Below are 21,089 nucleotides of genomic sequence, written 5' to 3' on the forward strand. Positions count from 1 at the left end.
AAATCACTTCAGAAGCAATGCTGACTGTGGTTACAACAATTACCGAAGTGGCTTCAGTGAGACATTGTATGCAATTATCTTCGCAGCTATAATAGTATATTTTAAGGCCATCATGAAGCAGCCTATCCAGAAGGTCCCTAGGTTGCTAGTACAGCCTATTAATGGATTTAGACTGCAGTCCTAAGCGCACTTAGAAGTAAATTCCACTGAAATCAATGGCTCTTGCTTTCAAGTAAATGGCTTTTAGGATCATGGTCCAAGTTGAGTGCTGCTTATGTATCCATATATAGTCAATAAAAGCTGCTGCCTAATTACATATTTTTTCTCATTGAAACTTTGATTTCCTATGGAGAATTTATCTTACCCAGGAAGGGGAAGAGTGCATGAGCAACCCTAACAGCCTAATCCAGAGTGCACGGCAGTCGAGGGCAGTGCCGCCTCCACATTGCCCCATGGCCTCCGAAGGGGTTTCAGGTGGCACAGGAATGTCAAAACACAACAACAATGCCCCCTCCCGGATTACCGGGAAAAAAACCTTTGCTCAAAATGACCTTCTGGTGGCATACGTCTGCGACCAGGGAGAGTGGTATTCCCAGGCTGGAAGCCTGGTAGAAGCTGAGTTTAATTGGTTTCATCCCTGGGAATGTCCCTAGCCCACCCCGGGCTGTGTTAGCAGGCCTCATCCGTTAGCTGAGCTGAAGGGCGGTGGGCTCTTGGGTGCCACAGAGCTGCGCAGCACTCATCCATTTGCACGTTTGTCCTCTCCTCCAGCATGTTTACCCCTTCATGCCAGTGGGGTGGGCACCCACATTGGCACAAGTGTGTCCGGCTTCCAAAACTCCACCCTGCCCTGGATTGGGCTGTAAAGTTCTTTTGATGCTTACAGTGAATTTGACAAAAGGAGACATTATTTTCCAACCAAGTGGATTTGTGTCAAAAAAAGTTTTTCTCCTTTGTTATGGTGTGGTGCAGAGATGAAACCTGGAGTCTTCTAGGTGCAAACAGGTAACAGATCTGATAACTAGTGCTTTTGGAAAGCTTGCCCATATTTGTTCCCCATGCTAGGCAGGTCCTGGGTAAAAGTTGGAGCTGTGGCTCTGGCTGGAAAATGGAAGGCGGCATTATCAGCATATTGATTGTGACTTCAGGAGTCCCGAACAGTCTTGCGTATCTCCTAAATGACAATTCTTGATCGGGAAGAAAAATTAAATTGCCTGTAATTTGAATGATGACCTTTGATATTAGTTTGAAATCAAGAATATGCTATGTACTGCATGTCATACTGCATTAGAACAAGAGTTCTTCTGTCACCGCTAAATTCTGCACTATGAATGAGTGTTGGGGGACAATAGTGTATGAGAGAATGGACTGAAGCTAAGTATGTGTGATGTGTGGCATGCATGGGGCTGAAAGTGTGTTGACATAACAGATGGGATGAGATGTACTCAGATGTTAGAGGTGTCGGTTAAAAGCCTGAGATTATAGAAAGGTTATTGTTGGATGTATAATATATAGCAGGCTTTCTAAATGATGGTATGCTTGTGTTGAGAGGGCAAGGGGTGTTAGCACCGATGCAGCTGTTCACACTAGGCCTCAACAAATGCATCTGATGGGCTTCAGTGTTACGAAATGCTGGCATGCAGATGACCATGTGCTACAGTATGTTCCCTAGGGCTTTGGTTTACAAAGTAAAGCGCTATGGTTACAGCCACAAGTAAGCAGACTCTGTTCTGTTAGGTAGCCCTTTATACAGTTACCTTTTGTATTTTAAAATGCCTCTTATAAAAGAGCTGTATCAAATTTATTCATCAACACAGAAAGAAACCCTGGCAAACCTTGTTCTCATGTGCCTCCTAATTTTGCAAATTAGATGGTTGCATATGCTCGTCTCATAAAAGCTGTGATTAATTAAGAGCAAATATGTGGTCTTTCAGGTTAAATTGACCTACTGGGTTTGCTTCATTTGATAGTGGAAGAAAGATGAGGTGTAATGTAGTCGTGCCCGCGGAGTCAGCGTAAGAACGAGACGAGACGCGGAGATATCATCTGGTGGAGAGCGCCAGCAGCGGGAGCGCGGGGGTCCGTGATCCGGGCGACTCTGCCGCGTGCTCGCCCCTGGCACCTTTTATTAGGGTTATCATGGGGGCGTGTAGAAAGGCGGACCGGGGGAAACCGGGAGAGCGGGAGACTGAGAGATCGTCATGTGATGCATGATCTCACCTGGCTGCTACGTGCGGGAGGGAGCATCAGCGTCTGGGTCTAATCCCCACCTGGGGGCAAGGGCCCACTGTCCCTTTGTCTGGGACACCTGGTGGTTGTGAGCCAGGTAGTTCATGACCTATGACTCATCGGGGGATGAGGGGCAGGGGAGCGGTTGCGACCAGAAGATCGTAGGAGCGCCGGCATTCCAGCGCTCTACTTACGGTGCTGCTGGATCAGCGGCTCATCCCTACAGTGTAATGCATAAGGCTTGGAAATATTGAGGCACCAGAGCAGAATTGTTTGTCACCTGAAAAATCCTTGGGGAAAATGAAGAATTTTTGTAGTTGAAAATTTTCATAGTGATAAAGCCTTGTTGAGGAATCACGATCAGTTAATCAGGTTCTTACTTGCTGATATTTCAGCTGTTCTGGATTGAGACTGTGAGGTATGAAGTTGCTTGAAGCTGTTGCTGATATTCACAATCAAATGAGAAGTTTTCCCATGGTTTCAGTTAGCAAGTTCTTCAGTTTTCCTAACAGCAGTCAGGAATACTGAATTTAAGACAGAGTGACTAATGTGGACTGATACTTTTGATGCACACCGATGGCCCAGGTAATACGACTTGAGGGGGAAAGAAACTAAAAGGTGGTGACTGGTCATTTGGAAACCACCTGGAGAAAAAGTGATCCTTCATTTTGCCTTCCTTTCTGAAGCAGTACTAATATTCCGATATTGAGCTGTTTGTGGTGTTTCTGTGTTCAAACTTCTGTTGCAAGCATATTTGGTATGTTTGTGTACTCTGCAATCTTGGGTGCTATTCTGTAGCTTTTAAGGGGAGCTTTGTAAGTTAAAAAATAACTGCACAAAATGAAAGTAATGCTTGCTTGTCAATGCAGATGTGGTCCGTGGGCAGTGTTTACAATGCTGTGTTCAAGGTCCATCAGTGATAAAAATGTGCTGTGTAGTTTTAGACCTCTTCAATCTAGGATGAGTGGGCTACAAGACAGAGAAAAAAAAAGAAAAAACACAAAGAGAAAATACTTTTCTTTGATTCTGTTTTAAGACTTTACAGTGGATTAGGGCAGAGTGAAGCTTTTTTAACATGCAAATCTACATTGAAAACATTTGTCATAGGGACCTTTGTTTGGTTCAGACTGTACCATCTGGGACACATTTCCTCATCAAAGCTTAGTGTAGTAGAAAGATTTAAGGGGACAGAAATTTGACAATAAAATGCCCTCAACCATTGTGACTGCTTTGTTTTGATCAACATGGTCCATACTAGCTTATATATTTTGTTCGGGATGATAGACAAAATCAAATGCTTTCTGTTTCTAGTATAAAGTTTGGGTGTTTCTTAGTAGTGAACTCCTCAATATCTCCCATACCTTTTTGGGGAAAAAACACAGATCGTACAAATAGTTGGAATTTGTATCATACCTGAACGGAAGCTGGAAAGTCTGTGCATCTTTGGCCTACAGTCCTGCTTGCTTCTCTAGTAGTGCAATGCTTCTTGTTCACTAGAGATTAAAAACAGCTCCAAGGCCAAGGTGCAGGGTCATAGGCATTGCAGTGTGCTCTCGAGTGGCAATCACTTGGATCCCTTAGAGCACATGTGTCAAACTCGCAGCCCTCCAGATGTTATGGACTACAGTTCCCATCATTCCCTGCCAGCATGATGCTGGCAGGGGCTGATGTGAACTGTAGACCATAACATCTGGAGGGCCGCAAGTTTGACACCTATGCCTCAGAGTGTTTCAGCAGACTTTCTCATTTCATGCCTTGTAGCCCAAAGTGGCTCCTGAAATTCTGCATTTCTGTAGGCAATTTTGGTCTGTAGTAGAAGGGATTGAGTTGAGACAGTTTTGCTGTATGGTGAAAATGTGTTGGTGTATATATGTTTGTGTGTGATGGAGCACACATGAAAATATTTATACACCAGTTTTCTATACCAAAGAACCTGGTAAATGTTAACTATATGTACCTGTGATTTAAAATCTAATTGAAGTGTGCAGGTGTGTATGTAAAACACAGTCACTTAAAGTTATCAATGTATCAATCAATTAAAGTTATCAATGTATTTGGAATTTATCATGCAAATGTACGGAAATTTTATCCTTATAAAGTTGATTTTGCACATTAAAAAAAAGCATGGTAACAACACTCATTTCAACTTTATGGTACACTGTGGTCCATTATGGATGGGGGAGCTTACCTCGTCTCTGTCCTGTCGTGGCATCAGGTGCGCAACTAAAGCGCTCTTGCTTTTGGTGCGGAGAGCCGAGAGCAAATGCAGGAGGAGCACAACAACTTTTTTGTTTAGCGATACAAGGAAGTTTGCCATGCGCCACTTCCCCTTCACTCACATCAGCACAAGGAAGTTTGACATACCGGGGCTCAGTTGCTTGCGCATGCTAATCGACTACTGTGTTAACGAACAGTATCTCAAGTATTCAGATGTTACTGAATATAGTGGCATTGATGCTTTCCTTTTTTAAAATAAAACATCAGGTTGCTCCAATTGTATTCAGTTTTTAGATAGCTGTGTATATTTTGCTACATATTTTAGATAACTAATCTGTTTTGTTTTGTGTCTTTTTTCAGATGTGAATGAGCTCAAAGAATGCCTTTATGTCCTGGTGAAGGAGCAGCAAGCTCTAGCCAAAAAAACTGCCACCACAACTCTGTCTGCTCTGAGGCTAAAGCAGAGACTTGCTATCTTAGAACGATATTTTATTGCATTAAATAGAACTGTTTTACAAGATAATGTCAAGGTTAAATGGAAAAGCAGCAATGTCCCCCTGCTTGCGGTGGACAAGAAAAGGTATGCAGTCGTGTTCAAGAAAATCTCCCTCTCTTTTAACTATTTGCCCCCAGCATATCCTTTACTCAACATGACTTTTATCGCTAGTGGTGCTCCTGAGCGTGACGATGCACAGCTTCAGTTAATAATCTTTATGTTGTACCAACAAGATTATCAGTGTCTTATATGTATATGTTATGTGCTGTCAAGTTGCTTCTGACTAATGGCAACCCTATGAATCAGTCCTCCTAAACATCCTATTATTTAGCCTTGCTTACGTCTTGCAAACTGTAGCAATAGCAAAAAAAAATGGTGCTAAAACTTGAGTTGGTACAATTGTTTGGTTCTTTTGGCGTATCTGACATGGTGTCTCACATCTGGAGAGTGATTGTATATTTTCATTCAAGAAATAGGTGTATTTCTTTAAATTGATTCTTATTTGTTACAGCCCCAGGCCTGTAGGCAAAGGTGTAGAAGGTCTTGCCCGGGTAGGATCCAGAGCGGCCCTTTCATTTGCATTCGCATTCCTACGTAGAGCTTGGAGATCAGGTACAGGTGAATGATATTGTATATCTGATAGGGCTTATTTGTCTGCCAGTGTAGTAATAGCCATTGTGTGTTTCCCTTCAGCTATTTTAGATCTATAATAGGAATTCTATTAAATAGTTTCTCATTCACTTCTTTTGAAGACATGGCTCTGAGAGGTCATGACTTGTGCTGATGCTGCTTTAAGACTATGAACCAAAGAACCCAGTGGGGTTTGACTTTAAACTGCAAATTTGCACATTTTTGCTAGACCCTTCAGTTGCTATGCCAGTTTGTTGTATGCAGGTAAGCTGAGCTGCTTGCCTGCATACTTGGTTTTGCAAGTTCAATATAATTTTAGGTTTATTCTTATCCGATTTGAGTTAGGCTCCCTTCCCTTCTTCCTCCATTTTATTGGTACGGACAATAGCATTAAGGCCTCCAGGTTTTTCTTTTCTTTTCATTTTATTGATCTATATTATAGCAGTAATATAGCTTTATCATTACCCAAACCCTCAGATCGATTTTGTTTAAATGCCTTTATTTTAAGCTGTACTGTATCTCCTGTAATGTTAAATATTCTAACAGGACTAACACACACAACATTAACGTTAGGTGAGGATGCGGACCTTTGCAGCGAGTTATTACAGGAGTCTCTGGATGCCCTTCGAGCACTGCCAGAAGCATCACTCTTTGATGAAGGAACAGTATCATCCGTGTGGCTGGAAGTTGTGGAGAGAGCAACTAAATTTCTAAGGTCTGTTGTGACTGGGTAAGTTTCTTCTTTAAATATTGCTTGAATGTTGTTTAGACCAAAACTCATGTTTCACATTGATAAATTCCAGTCAATAGTTTCGGTATGATGATGTTTGCTTGAATAATCCTCTAAGCAAAATGAAATTAGATGTTTGTTGTTTTAAAGACAATGAAAAACATGGAAGAACTCTGTATTTTCCTTGTTTTAAATTGCTCAACTTAGATTAATATCTGGAGTCCATATTTTGTAAGTGCAAATCCATGTGAAAGAGTAGTATGTTAAATTAACAATCTGCTCTTGAAAAAAGTTGGGCGAGAACAGTCAACTTGATCTAATGATTGAGATGGATTTGTGCAACAACATTGGGTTATATACTGGTTTTATATAGGATATTAATTGTTTTCTTTTTTCTGTTGTTAAATTAGAGACATCCATGGAACTCCAGGCTCAAAAGGATCAGGAAACATTCCATTGCAAGATCAGCACTTGGCACTTGCTATACTACTGGAATTGGCTGTCCAGAGAGGCACGCTAAGGTAGACTGTGGAAAAAATCTGTCTCTTTTGAGTCTGCTTAGGGCAGTATCAGCATGCCAGTTTTTATCACCTCATTGTTGCAGTCTTGGAGGCAGGGTCTTTAAGATTGCTGTCCATGACAGAGATTGAAAAAGGATTTCTTCAACAGCACACTCAACCTTGGTCTGATTTTTCCCCCCCAGCCAAATGTTATCTGCTGTTATGCTTTTGCTTCAACTCTGGGACAGTGGCACAAGGGAAACAGATAATGAACGATCAGCGCAGGGAACCAGTGCGCCTCTCCTTCCTTTGCTGCAAAGGTTTCAAAATATAATTTGTAATAAGGACGTGAACAATACCGAAGAAGACATTCAGGTGTGTACTTCTGTACTGAGATTAATCGAAACTATGATCCTAAACACACTGGCAGGGGATTTTTTTCATTATGTTGATGGGATGAGCTGTAACAAAATTTGCTTAAGTGAAGATTGTGATACCCAGTGCAAGTTGCAGCTTACTGTATTGTTAACGGTTATGTTGTGTGATGGATCGTCATTGCACTTTGATCATCTGTCTTCTGAGTTCCCAGAATAATAGCGAACAAGTCTGTAGGGTGAGGTTGAAAAGATATACTTTAAATCATGCATTTTTGTGCTTTCTTCCCCTCATGATTATGAAGGACGTGTGTGCAGAGAGTTAGCTTAACATGTGCATTTTTATTGCCAGTTGAAATGAAAACTGAAAACATCTCACTTAACTATTCTGTTAATCAGAGACGGACTTTTTTATGCTGTTCTGTTAATTATCATATCATGTTATGAAGCCTTTTTCACTTTAAAAATTATTAATCTGGAAGTTACTAGCTGTGAGCTGCTGTAGCTTTAATAACTTTGAGATGTAACAGAAGGACATTTTTGGAAGAATGTGAAGTTTCCTTTATACTGTACTGTGGTTTGGGAAGTCTTGCCTGAAATGCTCTTCATATCTTTTTAAGATGTTGGTCTACCCTCTGAGTCCCAATGAAAACTTTCTAAGATACCTAATACTGCCCCAAGACAACGAGCTAGCAATTGATTTAAGACAAACAGCCGTTGTGATTATGGCTCATTTAGATCGTCTGGCAACTCCTTGCATGCCTCCGCAGTGCAGCTCACCTACCTCTCATAAGGTAATGTGCATGAGTTGTGAATTTTTGTGATAGAAGACATAGCATGAAACAGCAGGCACTCTGGGAGTCGCGAAGAATATGGTCTGTGTATCTCGGAACTCTGATTTGTTTATGTGTTTAGAACCACAGATCTTAAGACTGTGTTACAAAGTAATTTTTTTCCATGATTTCCTCACTTTCAGAATTAGTGTATATGGCATGGAGGGCTATATTAATAGTTTGTATCTTTCCATCAACTGTTCCATCAAACTTTTTTTTGTTTTTTGTATGCCTTCCAGTTTTTAGAGGATAACAAGCTATTGAGAAGTAAATTATTTGTCAGATTGACACAAAAAAACCCCATTTTGCTCCATTATGGTCCTACATAATTTTGGTAATCCATTGAATCAAGTGTATTTTACTTTTCTAGCTATATGCATATCCATATCTTGTGTGCCTAAGTAGTTTTGATTGTGTGCAAGAGGCCATATGTTGAAGCACAAACTTGTGGAAACTAAATAACTGTTAATTTAGAACTCACCTGGATATCCTTGCGAAGATTGTTTTATTTTGAGGTGTGTTCTTATACAAGGATTTGCCTTTCAGGGTTCTTTACAAGAAGTCATAGCATGGGGGTTAATAGGATGGAAATATTATGCAAATGTCAGTGGCCCAATTCAGTGTGAAGGACTCGCTAATCTCGGAGTTACACAGATTGCTTGCTCAGAGAAACGCTTTTTAATCTTATCTAGAAATGGGCGCATTTATACACAAACGTATAATAATGATACACTGGTAAGTTATTTCTACTTGTTTTCTAGTATCTTCTTATTGAAACTGTTAACATTGTAACAATTAAAATGTTTGTATTGTATATAATGTATTGAGGCTGTGATAACAAAATGCCTTGTAGTTTGGTAATCTTGTATTCATATCTGTTCTGTTATGTATTGTTTCAGTAAATTAGTTGGTGAGTTACATTCTGAATTGCTCTGTATTGTTTCTACCTCCTTAATATATTATTAGAAATGATTGTTTGGGCTAGTAGAAGTGGTTGATTTATATTTCCAGTACACTGTTAGTGGAAAATGTTTAACTATTCATTAATTTACTTAAAATTAATACTTATTTACTTAAAATATGTTTTTTGGGGTCATGGCCTAGAATTTCTTTAAAGAAATAGACTTTCCTTTTGTTTATCTCCTTTACATATACATAATGTTCTGACTGAGGTATGTTGTATATTTTACACCTGCAGGTTCCACAATTGGTGCAAAGTCTTGCTTCCAGAAATATTGTGAAGATTGCAGCACATTCAGATGGTAACCACTACCTTGCACTGGCAGCAACAGGAGAAGTTTTCTCTTGGGGTTGTGGCGATGGTGGGCGATTGGGCCATGGAGATACCGTGTATGTGTACTAAAGTATTGCTGACTGCTAACACAACTTGTTTCCCAGAAATTTAGATGCCAGTTAACAAGATTTTTGTTGTTTTAAAAATTAGGACTGTCTGTAATCATTTACAAACATAATAATCAGTGTAGATAAAAATATCACGTTTGTGTGTAGTCACTGGTCCACCTCTGATTGAGATTAGAGAAGTGAGCCTGAATATTCACAGAAGGCTGGGTAGGGGCTTGGTTTCCGTGTCCCCTGTGCAATGCACAGGGCTCCAGATATGATCAACTCTGCTTTATTACCAAGATTGCTATTAATATTTCTTCCCATGAAGAGGAAGCTGCTTGGTGCCCTCTCACTGTTCTGTGTCAGGTTTGCCTTAGCCTCCACCCCATAGTTCCTGTCTTTAAAGTGCTCCCCAATACTTGAGGTCCTCTGGGATACCAAGGGTAGTTCCCCCTTTCTTTGCCAGTACTTTCCCCACCAGCCTAAGGGCATACCTTCTCTGCTCAGGGCCACAGCTGCACCCACCAACCAGCTTCATCCCGCTGGCTTAACCCTTGTGCAGCCACTGCTACTTTGCCCTCTTCCCATCAATGGACCATGTAGGTGTCTTCCCTTGCCACACTATGTTATAAAAAGAGGAGACTTTTGTACTTTGAACAGTGAAATATGTGCTTTCTGGTAATCTGTCCTAGTGTGTACAAAAAATTATTTCAGTTTTGTTTTTAAAAATAAGTGATTCTGTCATATTGCTTATGAGCGGATGTCTGATCACTTTTGAAACATTCATACATTTTTCCTTTTCTGAATAGACCTTTAGAAGAGCCGAAGATTATTTCTGCTTTGTCTGGGAAGCAGGCCGGGAAACATGTTGTACATATTGCCTGTGGAAGCACATACAGTGCGGCCGTTACTGCTGAAGGAGAGTTATATACATGGGGTCGCGGGAACTATGGTAGATTGGGCCATGGTACGTTCGCGTTGGTTCCCTAACAGTGTTATGAAGTTATAGATCTTAAACCTGGCTCAGAATAACTTGAACAAAGGTATATAATGTATATTTTTGTTTTTGTTTGGTCTGAAGGTTCTAGTGAAGATCAGACGATCCCCATGTTAGTTACAGGACTGAAAGGACTAAAGGTCATCGATGTGGCCTGTGGGAGTGGTGATGCCCAGACTCTTGCGGTGACTGAAAACGGTTAGTGGCCTAACCAGAAACATAATTTGTATGAAATTTTGGGAGCCAGTCCAGGCGGACACAATTGAGAATCAGTTACAGGAGAATTCCATAATATATTGAACATTCTGGTTTGGTTCTAAAATATTCTGGATGTCAGTGGAAGACACTTCTGCTCCTGTCAGAGTGGCTGGGAAGAAGGTGGGGAAGGGGAGAATGGTGCAGTTAAGGCAGATCTCACCTGCAGCTGTAGCTTTCCACATTGCATTCAGTTCTTATGATCTTACGGATCTGTGGGTCAATCAGATATGTGTGGTGGAGCAATCGCAGCATATTGTGTTTTCCATTAAGTACCTATGATTTAAATAATTCAACTACTCACTTGTGGAAAACTCATTTATGAACATTTCTTTTAACAAAAAGTGGTAGAAAAATTGCTGAAGTTGTAGCCACCCCAGTTTTTGTAGTTGAACTGTCCTTTGTACATTTTTGGCTCTAGGGGTCTAGTACATTCCCCCCCCCCCCCCCCACACACACAGATTTTAATTTGTTCCTATAACTTTATTATGCTACGTTTTTAAACAATATTACTGTCACTTCTGATTAAGTATCTGCTCTTTCCAGGTCAGGTGTGGTCTTGGGGAGATGGAGATTACGGGAAATTGGGAAGAGGTGGTAGCGATGGCTGCAAGACTCCCAAATTGATTGAAAAACTGCAAGACTTGGATGTTGTTAAAGTACGTTGTGGGAGTCAGTTTTCAGTGGCTCTGACAAAAGATGGACAGGTCTACTCCTGGGGAAAGGGTGACAATCAGAGGCTTGGGCATGGAACAGAAGAACATGTTCGATATCCCAAACTGCTTGAAGGTTTACAAGGTAGGTGAAAAGATGTCTTGTTTGTGGTGGAACAAACTCAAGTGTAACTTTTTTGCTTTGCTAAACAGTTCAAGGGCAGAAATTAAAGTAATCTGCCATTAGCAGCAGCAGTGGCATAGTGGTTAGGAGCAGGCATATTCTAATCTGGAGGAGCCGGGTTTGATTCCCCGCTCTTCTGCCTGATCTGTGGAGGCTTATCTGGGGAATTCAGATTAGCCTGTGCACTCCCACACACACCAGCCTTGGGCTAGTCACAGTTCTTCTGAGCTCTCTCAGCCCCATCTACCTCACAGGATGTTTGTTTTGGGGGGTGAGGGGTGGGGAGGGAAAGGAGTTTGTAAGTCCCTTTGAGTCTCCTGTAGGAGAGAAAGGGAGGAATATAAATCCAACTCTTCTTCTTCATTATAACTTGGTTGTCAGATGTGGTTTTAATATTGCCTATTGCCATCATTTGTATATGACACATGTTTTTTATTTCTTCCAGGGAAAAAGGTAATAGACGTAGCAGCTGGATCTACACATTGTTCAGCACTCACAGAAGATAGCGAAGTATACAGCTGGGGTAGCAATGATCAGTGCCAACATTTTGACACCCTGCGGATCACCAAACCTGAGCCTGCTGCTCTTCCTGGACTAGATTCCAAGCACATTGTTGGTATTGCTTGTGGGCCAGCTCAGGTAGGCGTCTGCTTAGCATTCATATACCTGTTGGGACTGACAATATTTTCCACTGTATTGCAGCATGTTGGGATGGATCACTAAGGGACTCTGCCAATTCAGTCCTAAGCAGAATTTCACCCTTTTATGTACATTGAGGTCAGGGGGCTTAGAAAGGTGTTATTCAGTGTAGCTCTGCACTCCCAAGTTTCTGGTATGTCTATATTATATGTATTTTAATATTAGATATTCTGACTCATTAATTTTATTTGCATATTAATTTATATGTGCTTGTTCTGTAGTCATATCTTGTGCCTGTGTGTTCTACTTTTCTTCTGGGTCTGTTTTAAATATTGGTGCTTTTTTTGGAATATTCTTTTATATTATTTTGAGAACATTGAGGATTTAGTTAGGACATAGACGATCAATTGAGGTTGAAAATACACGTCATGCTAAGTTGAAAGTTGCAAGAATGTTTCTTTTTTAACTGAAGGTACCGTTTTGTATAATTTATTTTACTCCTTATGTATCCTGCCTTTCTCCCCTTAGAGACCCAAAGCAGCTAGTGTTGTTTTTCTCTCCCCTATTATCCTCGCAACAATCCTGTGAAATAAATTAGGCTGAGTAGGTGACTGGCCCAAGGTCACCCAACAAACCTCCATGGATGGGGAGTTGGATCTGGGTCTCCCACATCCTAGTCTGACATTGTAGCCATTATTCCACACATGCTGCCATATAAAACTATTCGAGTGCCCTTGTGGGTGTCAAATGACCTTTCTTTCTGGACTGATGTTTTTGCTGCAGTTGTCTTGGTGAGTGGCAGAAAAAACCTTCCCAAAAAGGTTCATGTGATTCGGCCTTATTTGAGGCAAGCCAGCATATGACTTTTGTCCCCCAAGCATAAGACCTGTGGAGTTGGGGAGAACTTGTGCTTTTTGGGAAACTGTTCTGACTTGCGAGCCCAGCAGTGGAAAGAGGTGATCCTGCCCTTGAACAAGCTGGTTGAGGAAGAGGTGTGGAATGTTAGCCATCTCTCCGATAATTTTTGCCCACTTGCAGGGAGTTTACCTAAGCTGGGTGACTTTCCACACCTGTTTGCTTGTTATGGAAATGTTAGCTGTTAGGGGAGGTATGGTTGATCATGGCGACTGGAATCGTGTGTTTTAAAACTTTCTTGCAACAATATTTTAATTAATTCAAGATTTTTCTTTTATTTCATATACTTACTGATTTTTGAGTTCTTTCTTCCAGAGCTTTGCCTGGTCCTCTTGTTCAGAATGGTCTATTGGTTTGCGTGTGCCTTTTGTGGTAGATGTTTGTCCGATGACATTTGAACAACTGGATCTCTTACTGAGACAAGTGACGGAAGGAATGGATGGCGCTTCTGACTGGCCACCTCCACAGGAGAAAGAATGTATGGCTGTGGCTACCCTTAACCTTCTAAGGCTACAGGTAGGTTGCGTTTCACTGAGTTGAAAGATTCCTTTATAAAATCAGACCCAAATTATTTGGAAAATAGCCCTGGTTTTTAAATATACCACATTCGTTATATTCTCTATAATTATTGTAAATATGCTTTTGAAAATGCTTTACAATCCTTATCACTTGTCTCCTGCAAACTCGCTCAGTGAGATCATTAACACCTCTTTTACAGTGTACCTAATAGTGAGATCATCCCATAGTCAGCCAGGAATGAATTCCAGACATGGTGTTTGAATCTAACTTTACCGAAACCAACCATGTCCTTACTACTTTGAGATATTCTGCACTGATGAACAATTAAAATAACATACTGTGACAGCAAGCTGTTAATATCCTACAGCTTTATGGGTCTCTCTGTGGATACTGTGAAATAACAGACTTGATCTGTTTTGGCTGACTTGGTTTCATTTTTACTACGATCCAGTTAACCTTTCTGTTTTTGTCTTTCAGCTTCATGCTGCAATAAGTCACCAAGTAGACCCAGAGTGTCTTGGTTTGGGATTAGGTAGTGTTCTGCTGAACAGCTTAAAACAGACAGTGGTAACTTTAGCCAGTAATGCTGGCGTTCTGAACACTGTTCAGTCATCTGCCCAGGCAGTGTTGCAGAGCGGATGGTCTGTGTTGCTCCCAACTGCCGAGGAAAGAGCAAGGGCTCTATCAGCACTTTTACCTAGCGCAGGTATGTTTCTGGGGAGCAACTGTAAATTGTGTAAGGATGGTAATGCTTATGTGCAAGCCTTTGTTGGGTTTCCAGACAAATAACTTGTTTTGTACGTTTTCAGTTTCAGGGAATGAAACAAATGTAAGTCCCGGTCGTAGATTTATGATTGATCTGTTGGTTGGAAGCTTGATGGCTGATGGAGGCCTTGAGTCTGCGCTGAATGCTGCTATCACTGCAGAAATCCAGGTATATTTTTTACGGTGTATTGGTACAGAAACAGAAAAACGTAATGGTTGGCAACATCCATTAAGTAAGTTTGTTGCAAATGAACCTCATTTAGTGGTAAAAGTTGGCACAAAAATATAGTTCCTTTGCAGCATGACTGGGCTAGCCATATAGTGTATTAATATGTGTAGGAGGATTGGATTCTCTCGGTGTGGAATTCATCATGGTTTAGAACTCTGTGTCACTACATGTTAAACTCTTCAAAATTTACACTGACTGGGGGTGGCCAGCGGTGGACATTTACTGCATGTGTTGACTATGGAAACAAATGTTTGGGTCCTAACTAAATTTAGAGCTGGTTCAGAGCACTTATGTGGACCAAAATGGGTTAGTTTTCCTTCCCTTTGCTTTGTATTGTTTCTGGAGTTGCTTTGACCCCAAAGATAGGATTCCACAGGTGTGGTAATCTGTAATAGAAGTTGGGAGATGATATAGTTTCCTTACACATCCTGCTGTTTTTGGGTTGCATAGGATCCAAGCCAGTGACTTGAATCCACCAGTGTATTTCTGCACATAGAAGGATTTCGACCTCCAGACTGCAGCTTTCTTTCTCATTTTGTGGTGCAGCCCAAAATACTCCGACGAATAGCATTGGGGGAGTTTCAGGCTACAGCAGGAGAGGAGAGATGGGAAAGTCATGCTTTGTGGGTAGAGATTCGTTTGACTACAGAAACTGTCAGGTGGATCCAATCCAAAATCTGAAGTGACTTAGGAACCATTAATGCTGTCTTATCTGGCTAAACATTATAAATCTAATTCAGTGCCCAATTCCATCAAACTGTATGCAAAAATAAAGTAAATGTTAACTAAAAACTTTAAATTTTGTAGGACATAGAGGCCAAAAAAGAAGCCCAGAAAGAGAAAGAAATTGATGAGCAGGAAGCAAATGCATCATCACTTCACAGGAGCAGAACACCTTTGGACAAAGACCTTATTAATACTGGGATTTATGAATCTGCAGGAAAACAAAGTTTACCTCTAGTTCAACTAATCCAGCAATTATTAAGGTAGCTTTAACCAAGACTGTGCCTGAACTTTGTTGTCTTTCTTTCATTTTATCTGACTTTGTATTTTGTTTTGTGTTTTACTCCTTTGCCTTTTTGAACTTTTGATGGATAGTAATTAAGACACAAGAGGTGCACCTGGAATTGGTGGTGAACCTATGGCACCCAGATGTTCATGGACTACAATTCCCATCAGCCCCTGCCAGCATGGCCAATTAGTCATGCTGGCAGGAACTGATGGGAATTGTAGTCCATGAAGTTCTGGAGTGTCATAGGTTCACCACTATGGCTCTAGGGCCGTGGTGGCGAACCTTTGGCACTCCAGATGTTATGGACTACAATTCCCATCAACCCTTGCCAGCATGGTCAACTGGCCATGCTGGCAGGGGCTGATGGGAATTGTAGTCCATAACATCTGGAGTGCCAAAGGTTCGCCACCACTGCTCTAGAGTATGCATGTATGAGCACATCTGTTCAAGGAGCCATGTTTCAAGTTGCAAACTTGTGTGAGAAAAGTTCCTCATGGTGATGGTAGAGATGGTATGGAACACTGCAAAGAAATTAGATTTCTCAGAGCAAACCCATAAGTGGAACCCACCACATACTAGTATAAATGGTACTAGCAGCGTCTTAATACTTAACGTCAGATAAATGAACAATGTGACTAACAGTGCAGGCCCATGGAGAGTTACTCCAGTTTAATTTGATTGTTGTATGTCTCATGAACTGTAAGTATAGGAAATAGTTTGTTGCATTAACTGGTTAAAATTTGGAAATGTATTTTTCATTGTTTTTACCTATTCCATTTTTTCATCTTGAAGTACAAAGGTAAAAAAGAGATTACGGTTTAGTAGTTCTAAAATAATTGGTATGAATTGTGTATTTTTGCTAATTTTTGGAATGTTATTCCTCAGTAAGAATAGTCCTCTATCCACTATGATAGTTTACCTAAGGGGTAGTGACAGAAGTCTGTTTTGTTTTGGTACAACTCTTTCAACTCATAAAGAATTATGTAAAATGTTTTGAATTATGTAATGTTGAAGGCTTTCACGGCCGGAATCACTTGGGTGCTGTGTGGTTTTCGGGCTGTATGGCTGTGTTCTAGCAGCATTCTCTCTTGACGTTTCGCCTGCATCTGTGGCTGGCATCTTCAGAGGATCTGATGTGGGAAAGCAAGTGGAGTATATATATATCTGTTGGAGTGTTTTGGGTGGGTGAAGAAACATTGTCTGTGAGTAACAAAGACGACAACCAGGTCAATAGTTGAGGGCATCTGAATAGAAGTATGAGTAACAATGAAGTCTATAGCATGGGAGTAACAATGGAGATAGCAAGGTCACTGGTGGGAGCATCTGAATAGAAGTATCCTGGCCTTTGTTTCTTTTGTCTATAATCATCCTGTGTTTGTGTGGAGCTGGTTAGACACTGTCTTGACTCTAGTATTTTTCAACACTGGCAGCCACATGAACAAAGATGTATGGTAAGAACACTTTCCCTCTAGATGGCTCTTTATCTTTGTTCATGTGGCTTGTTCTTGGTCTTGCAGCCCTTCTGATGTCCGTATTAGAGTAACCAAGATAAAGAGCCATCTAGAGAAAAAGTGTTCTTACCATACATCAAGGGAACCACTGACCGCATAGGAAAACTGATGAAGAAGCATAACCTACAAACAATCTACAGACCCACTAAGAAAATTCAACAGATGCTACGTTCATCAAAGGATAAGAGGGATCCTCTAGCTACTGCAGGAGTCTACCGCATACCATGCAGCTGTGGACAAGTCTACATAGGAACCACCAAACGCAGCGCGCAGACACATATCAAAGAACACGAAAGGCACTGCAGACTATTTCAGCCAGAAAAATCAGCAATAGCAGAACACATGATAAACCAACCTGGACATAGAATATTATTTGAAAAAAACAGAAATTCTGGACCACTCTGAAAGCCACTACGTCAGACTACACAGAGAAGCCATTGAAATCCATAAGCACATGGACAATTTTAACAGAAAGGAAGAAACTATGAAAATGAACAGAACTTGGCTGCCAGTGTTGAAAAATACTAGAGTCAAGACAAAAGAAACAAAGGCCAGGATACTTCTATTCAGATGCTCCCACCAGTGACCTTGCTATCTCCATTGTTACTCCCATGCTATAGACTTCATACTTCTATTCAGATGCCCTCAACTATTGACCTGGTTGTCGTCTTTGTTACTCACAGACAATGTTTCTTCACCCACCCAAAACACTCCAACAGATATATATATACTCCACTTGCTTTCCCACATCAGATCCTCTGAAGATGCCAGCCACAGATGCAGGCGAAACGTCAGGAGAGAATGCTGCTAGAACACGGCCATACAGCCTGGAAACCACACAGCACCCAAAAGTTTTGAATTATATTTCATAAAACTCTTAATTTTGTTAAAATCTGGGCTGTCTTTAAAATTACTCTCTCATAATTTACATCAAATGTAGATCCGGAGAGTCAGTAGTATGCTTAGGAATAATTTTGGCTTGTATTTTTTAATAGCCAGATATTCCTAAACTGTATGAAAACCTGGTTTTGAAACTGAAAGGACTGTCAGAAGTAGTCTATGATATGACTAGAGAGAAAGCAAGTTTGATGTCACCTTAGGCAAAGTGAAGCTGTTAATCTTAAAGTAGCTCTTTGGTCAGGATCCAGTGTCTTTTAAAAAAAATTCATTCATTCATTCATTCATTCATTCATTCATTCATTCATTCATTCATTCTGGGAGCAGTCCATCAAGTCACAACTGACTTATGGCAACCCATAGAGTTTTCAAGGCAAGAGATGTTTGGAGGTGGTTTGCCATTGCCTCCTTCCTGTCATGCCCCTGGTATCCCTTGGAGGTTTCTCATCCAAATAGAAGCCAGCATTGGGGCTGAGAGTGTGTGACTGCCCTGAGGTCACTCAGCAAGTTTCCATGGCAGAGTGAGGACTTGAACCTGAGTTTCCAAGAGCCTAGTCTGGCATTTTAACCACTGTGCCATGTTTGTTCCCTTAAATATCTTAAAGTTCCTCAATTGGATATTTTTTGTACCCCACCTCAGGTATCCAACACTGCTGTAAAATTGTAAGAATATTTCAAAACATTTCAGAGTGGTACTTTTCTAGCCTTTTATGTAGTCAATCCTGGTGTAAGGGCAGAAAGAATTGCATTTTATGGAGAAGTCTGTCTTTGGATACCAATCTTGATCCTCATTGATCTGAGATTGTAAATGCCTTAGCAGACCAGGTGCTTGGGAACAACAGCAGCAGCAGGCCATTGCTTTCACATCCTGCATGTGAGCTCCCAAAGGCATCTGGTGGGCCACTGCAAGTAGCAGAGTGCTGGACTAGATGGACTCTGATCTGATCCAGCAGGCTTGTTCTTATAAGATCTATATAATGAACAGGGCTGGATTTGCAATCGTTACCAGAATGTTTGTACTTTCTGACTAGGAAGAAAAGGTCCAACAAAAGCTTAATTAGTGTTCAGCTGGCTATGTCTTAGTTTAATTGAGAGAGGTTTAAAAATATTGTCTATGAAATTTCAATCCCATCAGGAACATTGCTTCACAAACAATATCTAAGCTTAAAGATGTGGCCCGTCGCATTTCTTCCTGCTTGGAGCATGAACATTGCAATAAGGAAAGATCTGCATCTTTGGACTTGCTGCTGCGTTTTCAGCGCTTGCTTGTTAGTAAACTGTATCCAGGAGACGGTGTTGGTCAGATCCCTGTTACTTACAGTAAGACATAAATTTCTAACATGCTGCATTTAAAAAAATACTTTTTTGTGTGTGCGCCTCCCCCTGGTCAGTGCCACAGGGGTATGTGTGTGCCTTGGTTCTGCCTCTAGTTCCCCATCCTGTGAGTTGGCCTGAGAAGCGGAGCTGGAGGTCACTCCTGGTGGTTTGATTCCTCAGTTCTACAGGAATCTAGCCAACAACTTCTTCCCTAGCCTCTTGGCCCTCCCTTTCTTATGGGGTTTGCTCCACCGCTGTCATCCAGTCAACCAACCTGCAGCCCTGCACCTTTGCCTAGCTCTGCCTTCTATTCCCTGAGAAGCTACACTAGCTATCCATCCACACCCTCCCTGCCATAGACCTTCTGCTGGCCCCTCTCCCCAGCCTGTTTCAGATGTTCAGGCCTGCGCCCCCTATGGCTGCAAGCCGGTTGAGCCTGGGATGGTCAGTTCTGTGGTATGGCATCTCTCCCTGGCCCAGTGCTGCTTTGAGGAGGCCCCTGGGTTGTTTCTCCCCTGCCTGGCTCCCCCAATTGGCCCTCCGGTGGTTCAGCTGGGCAAACAGTTCTTTCGGACAAAACGAGTCAGCCTGCCGCACTGTAAGGTCCAGGCAGCATTCCTGTTGCTGCTGCTGCTCCATTTTGTGCCCTGAGCCCACCTTCTTCTTCTGGCCTTCTGCCTTCTCGCCAGATGCTGTGTGAGTGCTGCTTCTGGGTTCTTGGGAGAGTGGGTTGCCTGGGTGGCAGGGAGGAGGATCCACAGGGAGACCCACAGGGGTGTGACTGCCATGTCCTGGGTGACTTTTGGAGCATCTGCCACCATTCCAGGACACCTTGTTGATTAGGAAAACTAGTTAAATGGTGCTTTCCTCTGAATTTTAAATATGGTTAAATGCTGCATTTCTGAAATTAGCAATCTCCCTTTGTGCTTTCTGACAGGTCCTGAGCTTCTTGGAGTTGGTTCTCTGCTGAAGAAATACACAGCCCTTCTGTGTACACACATTGGAGACATACTGCCTGTAGCAACTAGCATTGCATCCACTACTCATAGGCATTTTGCAGAAGTATCTCGTGTTGTGGATGGAGACCTAACAGGTATAATTTTGTCATGTTCAGTAATGAGCGCGTAATAGAGAGATTGAAAGGGTAATGTGTAATGAGAATGCATATACTGGTTACTTCACCTTTATGCAGAACATTTTGTTTTCCTTTAGGTGTACTCCTGCCAGAGTTAGTAGTATCTATTGTACTCCTCCTCAGTAAAAATGCTGGCCTAATACAGGAAGCTGGTGCAATTCCTTTGCTGGCTGGCCTGTTAGAACATCTGGATAGATTTAATCATTTGGCTCCTGGAAAAGAGAGAGATGACAATGAAGACTTAGCTTGGCCTGGAATTATGGGTATGTTCTTACATGACAATACACATAACAGTTGCTAATACTTTAGCAGAAATTTTATCATATCTTCATATTTTTTCAAGTGTGTAGACTAAGAATTTAAGACTACAAAACCTTGTCGCAAAAAAACCCAGTTATTATATGTTGTTAGCCAGCTTGAGTCTGGCTTGGCTGGGAAAGAGTGGGGGTCCAAATCAAAACAAATATTTGTTGAAAGTCTCACGTTGTGTTGTGAACCATAAAAGTGATGATATTTTCTTTCAACTGTTAGGGTCATTCTTTACAGGACAGAATTGCAGAAATAACGAGGAAGTTACACTTATACGGAAAGCTGATCTGGAGAACCACAATAAAGATGGAGGTTTTTGGACTGTGATCGATGGCAAAGTATATGATATAAAGGATTTCCAAACTCAGTCGTTAACTGGGAGCAGCATCCTTGGTGAGT

The 21,089-nt window shown here is 41.4% G+C and overlaps 1 protein-coding gene across 5 annotated transcripts in view; it reads left to right on the forward strand.

Annotated features, from left to right (window-relative positions):
• HERC2 (HECT and RLD domain containing E3 ubiquitin protein ligase 2) overlaps positions 1 to 21,089 on the forward strand; it is a 112,253-nt gene that overhangs the window by 14,471 nt on the left and 76,693 nt on the right. For 2 of the 5 annotated variants that reach the window (XM_048492510.1, XM_048492511.1), the window contains exons 5-24: positions 4,807 to 5,026; positions 5,454 to 5,554; positions 6,119 to 6,302; positions 6,713 to 6,823; positions 7,006 to 7,177; positions 7,797 to 7,970; positions 8,556 to 8,744; positions 9,208 to 9,359; positions 10,163 to 10,320; positions 10,435 to 10,548; positions 11,152 to 11,403; positions 11,888 to 12,081; positions 13,312 to 13,512; positions 13,993 to 14,221; positions 14,325 to 14,449; positions 15,317 to 15,495; positions 19,065 to 19,249; positions 20,184 to 20,339; positions 20,459 to 20,644; positions 20,913 to 21,083. In XM_048492510.1, the coding sequence (XP_048348467.1) occupies positions 4,807 to 5,026; positions 5,454 to 5,554; positions 6,119 to 6,302; positions 6,713 to 6,823; positions 7,006 to 7,177; positions 7,797 to 7,970; positions 8,556 to 8,744; positions 9,208 to 9,359; positions 10,163 to 10,320; positions 10,435 to 10,548; positions 11,152 to 11,403; positions 11,888 to 12,081; positions 13,312 to 13,512; positions 13,993 to 14,221; positions 14,325 to 14,449; positions 15,317 to 15,495; positions 19,065 to 19,249; positions 20,184 to 20,339; positions 20,459 to 20,644; positions 20,913 to 21,083 (3,453 nt within the window). The remainder of the gene's footprint in view (positions 1 to 4,806; positions 5,027 to 5,453; positions 5,555 to 6,118; positions 6,303 to 6,712; positions 6,824 to 7,005; positions 7,178 to 7,796; positions 7,971 to 8,555; positions 8,745 to 9,207; positions 9,360 to 10,162; positions 10,321 to 10,434; positions 10,549 to 11,151; positions 11,404 to 11,887; positions 12,082 to 13,311; positions 13,513 to 13,992; positions 14,222 to 14,324; positions 14,450 to 15,316; positions 15,496 to 19,064; positions 19,250 to 20,183; positions 20,340 to 20,458; positions 20,645 to 20,912; positions 21,084 to 21,089) is intronic. The other 3 variants (XM_048492513.1, XM_048492512.1, XM_048492514.1) reach the window with 3 other exon arrangements.

This window comes from Sphaerodactylus townsendi, linkage group LG04 (genome assembly GCF_021028975.2).
Source record: "Sphaerodactylus townsendi isolate TG3544 linkage group LG04, MPM_Stown_v2.3, whole genome shotgun sequence".
In the NCBI taxonomy this organism is placed as follows: domain Eukaryota; kingdom Metazoa; phylum Chordata; class Lepidosauria; order Squamata; family Sphaerodactylidae; genus Sphaerodactylus; species Sphaerodactylus townsendi.